At 50.3% G+C, this 9522-nt stretch overlaps 1 protein-coding gene across 1 annotated transcript in view; it reads right to left on the bottom strand.

The window, feature by feature from the left end:
• Positions 1-705: 705 nt before the first annotated feature.
• LOC308377745 (regulator of G-protein signaling 6-like) overlaps positions 706-9522 on the bottom strand; it is a gene marked incomplete at both ends in the record, with an annotated part of 82462 nt that continues 73645 nt past the window's right edge. Inside the window, 8 exons of the mRNA XM_080854482.1 lie at positions 706-756; positions 1025-1078; positions 1601-1690; positions 3125-3311; positions 5665-5790; positions 7036-7146; positions 8633-8694; positions 9129-9227. Of these exons, the coding sequence (XP_080710608.1) occupies positions 706-756; positions 1025-1078; positions 1601-1690; positions 3125-3311; positions 5665-5790; positions 7036-7146; positions 8633-8694; positions 9129-9227 (780 nt within the window). The remainder of the gene's footprint in view (positions 757-1024; positions 1079-1600; positions 1691-3124; positions 3312-5664; positions 5791-7035; positions 7147-8632; positions 8695-9128; positions 9228-9522) is intronic.

Raw genomic sequence — 9522 nt, 5'->3', positions numbered from 1 at the left:
GGCTGTCTGGACAGTCATGGTTGAGAAAGAGGATTAATCTGAATGCAATTTCTTCACTACGTTTAGCCCCAACAAGCTCTTCCTCCCCTCCAGCCTTGGTGCAGTGCAGTGCAGTCCCTCAGGGCAGCACTCACAGCCCTTAGTACTCTCATCTGGAATGCTATGAAGCCGAGAGGCACATGTTCCTAACTCCTCAACGAGAGTGTCATGCTTAATGTGACCCTCCCTCCAAAGAAGTTTAAACAATAACAGTTATATAATTACAGGCCTGTCCATAGTCTGACCGTGAGGCTACTGCTGAAGAATAAAGAATATGTTTTTGGCTATGAACTTCAGGTAGAATGGATGTGTATGATGTTGCAATTTTTTCCGGATGAGAGATTCTGCTTGAGGAAACCCAGAGGTCTGACAGTCATGTGACTTATTGCGCGCTGCTGATTGGACACTGTAGGTGCACCGTGGCTTGAGGCGGATGGTGATGGGGGTGATGGGGTGGGCAGTTACTGTGGGGTAAAAAGGAGACTGGTTGATTGTGGCAGTGGTCACCTTCTCTCCCTACCACCGGCAGCTCGTCCCCCCCCTCCTGGGGCAGAGAGGGCTTTGGCATCTCAGTCAGGCAGTAGCTGTGTGTGACGTCGGTCGGCACGGCAACCCCACGGCAGTGTGTGACGTCGGTCGGCACGGCGACTCCACGGCAGCCCCCGGTCAAGAGGACTGCATGAGGCCTGTGAGCCGCTTCCCCGTCAGAGACTTGCCCTGAGGAAGAGCAGAAGTGGACCGGATTGGCGATTCAATGTTTTTTACTTATTCATTTAGGTCTTTTTTCGGAAAGAGTAGTTTTGACATAATGACCATATGAGATGGTTCGGTACAAGGAAAGAGGTCTTTGTTGGACAGAGTAGATTTGACATAAGCAGCATTCATCTACGTACATAACTACTTAAGTTTTCTACTAGTCACCTTAATGGTGCTATGCTAATTCTTTGTGTAGCATAATGCGGTGGTTGAATAAGTGAGCCCTTACCACACTACGAGTGAACTTCTCCAGCGATGTGCGTCGACCCTGTTCAGTCTCCAGCTTTGGGCCCAGGTGGGTTGTGCAAGGTAAGAACAAAATATTGTGGTTAAGATTAAGATTAGGGTTAAGGGTAGGTTAAGATGCAAGACATGAAATTCAGTGAAAAGGAAAAGCAACCACCCAAATCTCAGCCTGAACATCTGGAGTCTAGATTCACATTTTGAAATCTTCAGACTATGTTTGGGGAGGAAGTGTTAGAAAATTGATTTCCCATGCAGTGGACCTTAGCGGAACACACACACACACACCCGTCACTCTGTCACACACACACAAACACAGAGCTCTGAGAAGCCGAGAGATAGAGGTCATTTAGAGACCAGTCACGATATTAGCACACACTCCAACGCTTTACAGCCAGAACATCCAAGAAGTTTCCACGGAACAGAAAAACTTTGCGCAATGCCTTGACATACATTCTATATTCTGCAACCAGTCTGAGAGAGTTTCAACATCAAATTCCACCTGCAGCGAATGGGATTTGGGCTTAAGGGGATCTAGATGATGAGTATATCATTCAGGCACCTTCTTTCTGGCCTGCAGGAGGTCCTGGTAGGCGTTGGAACGCATGAAGCGTGCGTAGCTGTCACTCTTCATCAGCTTATAGATGTGTGCCTGAAACAGAAAATAGATACGAAGGCATGAGACTGTGGATTAGGAAGGGGAAAAAATGACTGTATATGGGTTGCTGTCTGCGTGAACTTGTGTTCAGTGCCTCCTTGCCCGTCTACGAGGATGGATGTGAGTTTTCGCAAGTATGACTTTCCACGTAAACAGATTGTAAATCCGTCAGCAGACCTCTTTGCTTTCCCACCGGTGGTTTACACACTTGTGTGCCAACACAGAGCTATACAGAGAGAGCCAACAACCACACTTTAGTCCTGGGTGGGTGGATTCATTTGCATGGGTTCTCTATCAAGACAGGTTTTTCCTATCAACACAAGTTTCTCTCACACAAAGGCAATGTGGTAAGTATCCTTCAGAGCTGTAAGGAAGAAGAGCCTCGAGGGCCATGCATGATGCACTTCTCTTCTGTTTTAAACCCCCAGCTAGAGTTCCCTGAGAGGCTGCAAGATCATTTTTGCGCAAAGGAAACTTGCCCAGGCACTCCAACAGGGACACGGAGAAGGAGAAAGGGAAAGAGAAGGAGGGGACTGGGGTGAGTGTGTTGCAGAAGCCATTCATCTCTGACTGAGCAAGTCTGCAACCCCTGACTTCTCATCCATCAACAGGCAAGCAAGGGAGGACGTGGAAGGGTAAAAATAAAATAAAGTGGGAGAGGAACAGATCTGGCCCCTACTCTCCAGGTAGGTGGTGTTACCTGGGCGTCCTCGTGGGAGAGGAACTTGCCCCGACTCTCCAGGTAGGTGGTTTTACCTGGGCGTCCTCGTGGGAGAGGAACTTGCCCCTACTCTCCAGGTAGGTGGTGTTACCTGGGCGTCCTCGTGGGAGAGGAACTTGCCCCTACTCTCCAGGTAGGTGGTGTTACCTGGGCGTCCTCATGGGAGAGGAACTTGCCCCTACTCTCCAGGTAGGTGGTGTTACCTGGGCGTCCTCGTGGGAGAGGAACTTGCCCCTACTCTCCAGGTAGGTGGTGTTACCTGGGCGTCCTCGTGGGAGAGGAACTTGCCCCTACTCTCCAGGTAGGTGGTGTTACCTGGGCGTCCTCGTTGGAGAGGAACTTGCCCCTACTCTCCAGGTAGGTGGTGTTACCTGGGCGTCCTCGTGGGAGAGGAACTTGCCCCTACTCTCCAGGTAGGTGGTGTTACCTGGGCGTCCTCGTGGGAGAGGAACTTGCCCCTACTCTCCAGGTAGGTGGTTTTACCTGGGCGTCCTCGTGGGAGAGGAACTTGCCCCTACTCTCCAGGTAGGTGGTTTTACCTGGGCGTCCTCGTGGGAGAGGAACTTGCCCCTACTCTCCAGGTAGGTGGTTTTACCTGGGCGTCCTCGTGGGAGAGGAACTTGCCCCTACTCTCCAGGTAGGTGGTTTTACCTGGGCGTCCTCGTGGGAGAGGAACTTGCCCCTACTCTCCAGGTAGGTGGTGTTACCTGGGCGTCCTCGAAACTGTAGCGACCCGGGTCCTTGAGGTTGTGGCTGGTGCGCTCGTAGCTGTGGGAGTCCAGGTTGATGGAGCGCGGGGCGCCCTCGGCGAGAAACTCCTGCCAGATCTCCTGGGCACGGCCAGACACCTCCTGTAGGGGGCGCCGCTTCAGATCCTGAACCGCCAGCCAGAAGCTGAGGAGAAGAGCGAGGGAGAGAATACGAGTGAATGGGACGGAGAGATAGTGGGACAGAAAGTGAGATTGAGGATGATCTTGGATATGAGGTATGAGAGGGATGCTAGCCTATCAAAGATCTCTGAAACGCCTAAAAAAATCCCTGAAAATCTGTAGCTCTCCACCAGTAGTGTACTGTACGCTGGCCCCCTTTTGAGTAGATGCGTCAAGTGGACTATTTTTAGTCTTCCTGCTACAACAAAATCCCCCTTGCACGCTCCAAACAAAAGCCTGGGTCCCGGGAGCCTCCATCACAAAAATAGAGTAGTTTGCCTGGGGCATCTCGCAGTGAACAGTGATCACAACACTCCCTGAATGTAGCCATGCTTAGACTACCAAACACACATTCAACCCATTACTCTGTTCTCCAGCTCCCCCCTTGCCCCCCCCCCCCCCCCCCCCCCCCCCAGCCTCTGTGAAGGGTCTCTTATTGCTAAGTGGCTGAACAGCTCAGCACACTCTGGCCCCATTACTGGTCCTCAAGCCAAACAGAAAAACAAAGCACTCCCTGGTGTCTCCCGGTACTGCCGCCCAGTATCTATAGTGATAGTATCTATAGTGATCTGTGCAGTGCTGGAGATATGGGCGCATCCTCGACGCATATGTGGGAGGCCCCCGGGGGGGACCTGGGCGGGCGAAGGGACACACTTCACACACACACACACACACACACACACACACACACACACACACACACACACACACACACACACACTTCTCATCCAAACAAGTGCCTCTCTCCCCATAAAAAGCAATCAGACTACTTGGCTGGGCAATAGGCGAAAGGGATGGAGATAGGAGGTGAGAGTGTGAGAGACGGAGAGGGAGGTGGATGGAGAGAGGGTGGTGGACGGAGATAAGTGCTTTGTTATCTAGTCCCATTAGCTTTGGGGCCACGCTGACCTCTGCGCTATCTCCAGCGCCTACTCCGGGGGCGCCTGGTGTCCTGCCTACTGGACCCGCGGGGGGAAGACTCTCTACCCACTCACATACGCACACACTCTCACAGACACACACACACAGATCCTGACCCTCACAAACATACACACACCAACACCGATCCTGACTCACACTCTCAAACAGACAGATCCTGACTCACATACTCAAACACACATACACACAGAGAGACCCTGACCCCCAGAAACATACACACACAAACACCGATCCTGACTCACACACTGGAGCTGACACTTACACACACAGACTGACCCTTACCCCAACCCCCCCCCCCCACACACACACACACACGCACAGAAAAACACAAGCAAACTCATAAAGACACATGCACAATCACACGCAAAAAGTCACACACACACTTTCTCTCTCTCTCTCTCTCTCTCTCACACACACACACACACACACACACACACACACACACACACACACACACACACACACACACACACACACACACACACACACACACACCCACACACACACACACACACCCACACACACACACACACACACACACACACACACACACACACACACACACACACACACACACACACACACACACACACCCACACACCACCCTCCCCCTGGTGGTTAATTCACTGGCCCAGACAGTGGCGCTGGACCGGCCCGAGGAGGTGTCAGAATCTGCATCCGTCTCTCGGGCCTCTCTGTTATCTGAGCCGAGCGCCCCGCCGCTGGGGTGTTCCCATGGAGACAGATGCTCCGGGTACAGGCCACAGGGTCAATGGAGAGGGAGAACAGAGGAGGAGGGAGAAGAGTGGAGGATGGAATGAGGGAGAGAACGAGTGAACAGAAAGAGAAAAGGAGAGAGGGAGAGGGAGAAGAGTGGAGGATGGAATGAGGGAGAGAACGAGTGAACAGAAAGAGAAAAGGAGAGAGGGAGAGGGAGAAGAGTGGAGGATGGAATGAGGGAGAGAACGAGTGAACAGAAAGAGAAAAGGAGAGAGGGAGAGGGAGAAGAGTGGAGGATGGAATGAGGGAGAGAACGAGTGAACAGAAAGAGAAAAGGAGAGAGGGAGAGGGAGAAGAGTGGAGGATGGAATGAGGGAGAGAACGAGTGAACAGAAAGAGAAAAGGAGAGAGGGAGAGGGAGAAGAGTGGAGGATGGAATGAGGGAGAGAACGAGTGAACAGAAAGAGAAAAGGAGAGAGGGAGAGGGAGAAGAGTGGAGGATGGAGTGAGGGAGAGAACGAGTGAACAGAAAGAGGATGGAGCAAAAATGAGAAAAAAGGGGCCAAGGGATAGAGGGGTGGAGGAAAAGAAATAAAGAAAAAAATGGAGATAGACAGTGTGTGTGTGTGTGTGTGTGTGTGTGTGTGTGTGTGACTCACAGCAGATTTTCCGAGCTAAACTCTGACTCGAGGAATCGGAGGAACTGGTCACGGCCTGCTGGGTCCTTCAGGGCCTCGTCCAGAGAGAAGCCCCACTTCCTCACCCGCTGCTGACTGGGGTCCTTACTGTGGCAGAGGAAGAGAGAGAGAGAGAGAGTGGAAAAGAGGGAGAGAGAGAGAGAGTAGAAGAGAGGGAGAGAGAGAGTGGAAGAGAGAGAGAGAAAGAGAGTGGAAGAGAGGGAGAGAGAGAGAGAGAAAGTGAGTGGAAGAGAGGGAGAGAGAGAGAGAGTAGAAGAGAGGGAGAGAGAGTGAAAGAGAGGGAGAGAGAGAAAGAGAGTGGAAGAGAGGGAGAGAGAGAGTGGAAGAGAGAGAGAGAAAGAGAGTGGAAGAGAGGGAGAGAGAGAGTGGAAGAGAGAGAGAGAGAAAGAGAGTGGAAGAGAGGGAGAGAGAGAGAGAGAAAGAGAGTGGAAGAGAGGGAGAGAGAGAGAGAGAGAGTAGAAGAGAGGGAGAGAGAGTGGAAGAGAGGGAGAGAGAGAAAGAGAGTGGAAGAGAGGGAGAGAGAGAGAGGCGATGGAGAATAGGGGGAAAGATTACACACCCAGAAACCTTTATGAGACTGTTTTTGTCAGGATGAGAGGTCTGCTGTTGCTGAGCCATTGCAGTGAACGCATGGCAGTAATGGAGAATGCACCCATGCAATAACCCGTGGATCTAATGTTTATATCACACCACACCCGTGTATAAAAACAGAACAAATGCTGAAGCATCACACTCGTGCAGAGTACTGCAGACTGTCTCGGCGTATACCGCGCCAATTCTAGAATTCTATTAACAACCAGGAACTGTTCTCACGACAGGCGATTCATCAATTTGAATCCATTATTCAGCTACATTAGACACCCTAATTATATTTCTTCGCAGATTAATTTCTTGCTAATTTTGGCGGAGCAGATATGGTTGGCCAGACTGCTGCTCGGCAGGACACGGTGGCCCCACACTGAATCATGCATTTTTAACACGAACATGGCCCATTTAGAGATCCGATGCGGTCCTTACACCAGGGGTGCAGCTGGATTTGTCACATTGTAATTTATATCCGGGCCAAATTGGCTAAAATGGTTGCTAACGCCAGCGATGAAAATGAAACGGTCTGAGGGGTGGGGGGCGTCTGACGGTGTGTGTGTGTGTGTGGGGGGGGGTGGGGGTCTCTGAGGTAGATGAAGATGAAGCGGTGTGAGGGGTGGGGGGGGTGTGTGTGAGGGGTGGGGGGGTGTCTGAGGTTGATGAAGATGAAACGGTGTGAGGGGTAGGGGGGGTGTCTGAGGTTGATGAAGATGAAACGGTGTGAGCGTCTCTGAGGCTGGGCTCTACCTTGCCTCTCCGTCCCAGAAGGAGGGGTCGTCACTGATCCATGGGTTGGCGGGCTCCAGTGTGGTCAGGAAGGGGTCATAATCCAGATACTGCTCCGTGTAGCCCATTAACCTAGAACATATTGGTAGAGCAGTTACTATACTGTTCACATTTAGTCATTTAGCAGACGCTTTTATCCGAAGCGACTTACAAGGATGTTTACACATTTTACATACACACAGTGCACATCAGGAGCAATTAGGGGTTCAGTGTCTTGCTCAAGGACGCAACCTGATTACCAAACGACTTCTCTACCTCCTGTACCACTGTCGCCCCCCTGTTTGCTACGTCGCTGAATAATCGTATGGTACATTTCTCTGGAATTTGATTTGCCACATCTTTTTCAAATAGCTCTTTCTGTTTTTCCTTCCTTTCCCCACACAGTCCGTTTCTTCCCCCATGGGGTGCAGTCAGCCTTTGCTGTTGTCAGTGCTGAAGCTTCAGTGAAAGAATCAAGCCAATGTCAGTGGCCATTTTGCTGTAACAAACTTTTAATGAAGACACTGTGGCCCCAGTCCCAGTCTGTGAAAGATACTACCCCACAGCTTTGCAGATGGTACCTCCCATGCCAAGGAGATTAATACTTCTCATTGATCTGCCTTGGCTTGCCTTGTCCTGCCCTGAACTGGTTCAGAAAGTTCTGCCCCAAGGGAATATTGGGTAAATTGTCCTAGACAACCCCGAATACCCCCCGCCCCCTCTGTCAGTGCCCTCACCCACTTGCTGACCCCCCCTCAGGGTACCTTCTGTCACTTGCCCCCCTGAAGGGGAGAATTGGGGGCAGGCAGAGACTCTGCGTCAGCTACAGGGCTGCTGGCTGCTCGGACTGAGACAGTACGGTCAGAGCTGGGGGGTAGAGGTCACAGACACGACTGAGGCAACGGATAGAGAGAGAGAGAGAGAGAGAGAGAGTGTGTGTGTGTGTGTGTGCGTGTGTGTGTGTGTGTGCGTGTGTGTGTGTGTATGAATGTGACTGTCTGTCGGTGTGTGTGAGAGAGTAAGTCAGTTTCTCTCTGTGTCTGTGTGTGAATGTGCGTTTGCTGGTTGACATCAAATAAAAATATTTCCGCACATTCCAGTATGGTCAGCAGAGTCTTCTCAGCCTGGAGCGACCCTGAGCTCACTGTCAGAGTCTTCTCAACCTGGAGTGACCCTGAGCTCACTGGAGTGACCCTGAGCTGACCCTGAGCTCACTGTCAGAGTGGGAAAAAACCTCACTGCCCTCCTTCACCTGACCTCAATCCTGCCGGATAATTCCAATGAGGCTTTCTCAGACTTCAGTAGACATCAAAGTTTGAGGTCTATTTGAGAAGTTCACATTTCCCCAAGACTCCTGGAGGAGGAAGACTGAAGCCCCCCGAGCACCAAACTCTATCGGACACTGTCCCTGACCTGATAGCGAGGACAAGCAACGGTGTACTTACGTCTCAGCCACTTTGTGTGTCTGTGTGTGTGTGTGTCTGTGTGTGTGTGTGTGTGTGTGTGTGTGTGGGTGTGCTTGTGGTTTCCTTCTCACTGTCCTTGACCTGATAGCAAAGACAAGCAACGGTGTACTCACGTCTCGGCCACTTTTGACATCTTCATGCAGTGCCTGTCCAGCTGGGAGTTCAAAAACACGATCTGGAGGAAGAAATGTGCACCTTTAATAAAAACACCATCATTTGTTTCCCGTTCTTAGAACAGCAAAGAACAGTTTACACAGAAAAGACAAAAGGAGGTTCAGGCGGCAGAGCAAACAAGTACAAATACAAACACAAATACAAATGCAAATATAAATGTAAACATGTAAACATGTAAACATACTAACACAAATGCAAATATACAGTACCAGTCAAAAGTTTGGACACACCTTCTAATTTTTTTGAGAAGTTTTTTCTTTACTTTTATTATTTTCTACATGGTAGATAACACTTTTTTTGTTTAGTACATCATTCCATATGTGTTCTTTCGTAGTTAAAATGTATTCAGTATCAATCTACAATGTACAAAATAATAAAAGTAAAGAAAACACTCCAAACTTTTGACTGGTACTGTAAATGTCAATGCAAACATACTTCCTTCTTCACGTCCTCCTTTGTGTCCTTCCTGCCCGGCTGTGAGTGCGTGTGGACGGGACTCTGTGACTGGGCGTCTTCTGTGAGACCGTACACCGACTGTGGAGTTTGGACAGAGGGGAGTCACTGTCATCTTCTATCTAACTCAAAGCCTCAGCTGGTGTACTTTCTCTTTCATGCTGACACTCTCTCTCTGTCAAACACACACACACTCTCTCTCTCTCTCAAACACACACACTGTCTCTCTCTCTCAAACACACTCTCTCTCAAACACACACACACACACACACCGCACACTCTCAAACACACACACTCGCACAGACACAAACAAACACATGTACATACACATAAAAACACAAGCACACCCACACACACACAGACACACACACACACA

The sequence above is a fragment of the Sprattus sprattus genome (assembly GCF_963457725.1).
Source record: "Sprattus sprattus genome assembly, chromosome: 16".
In the NCBI taxonomy this organism is placed as follows: domain Eukaryota; kingdom Metazoa; phylum Chordata; class Actinopteri; order Clupeiformes; family Clupeidae; genus Sprattus; species Sprattus sprattus.
The sequence above is the reverse complement of the archived record's forward strand: the minus strand, read 5'-3'. Positions and strand labels throughout refer to the sequence as shown.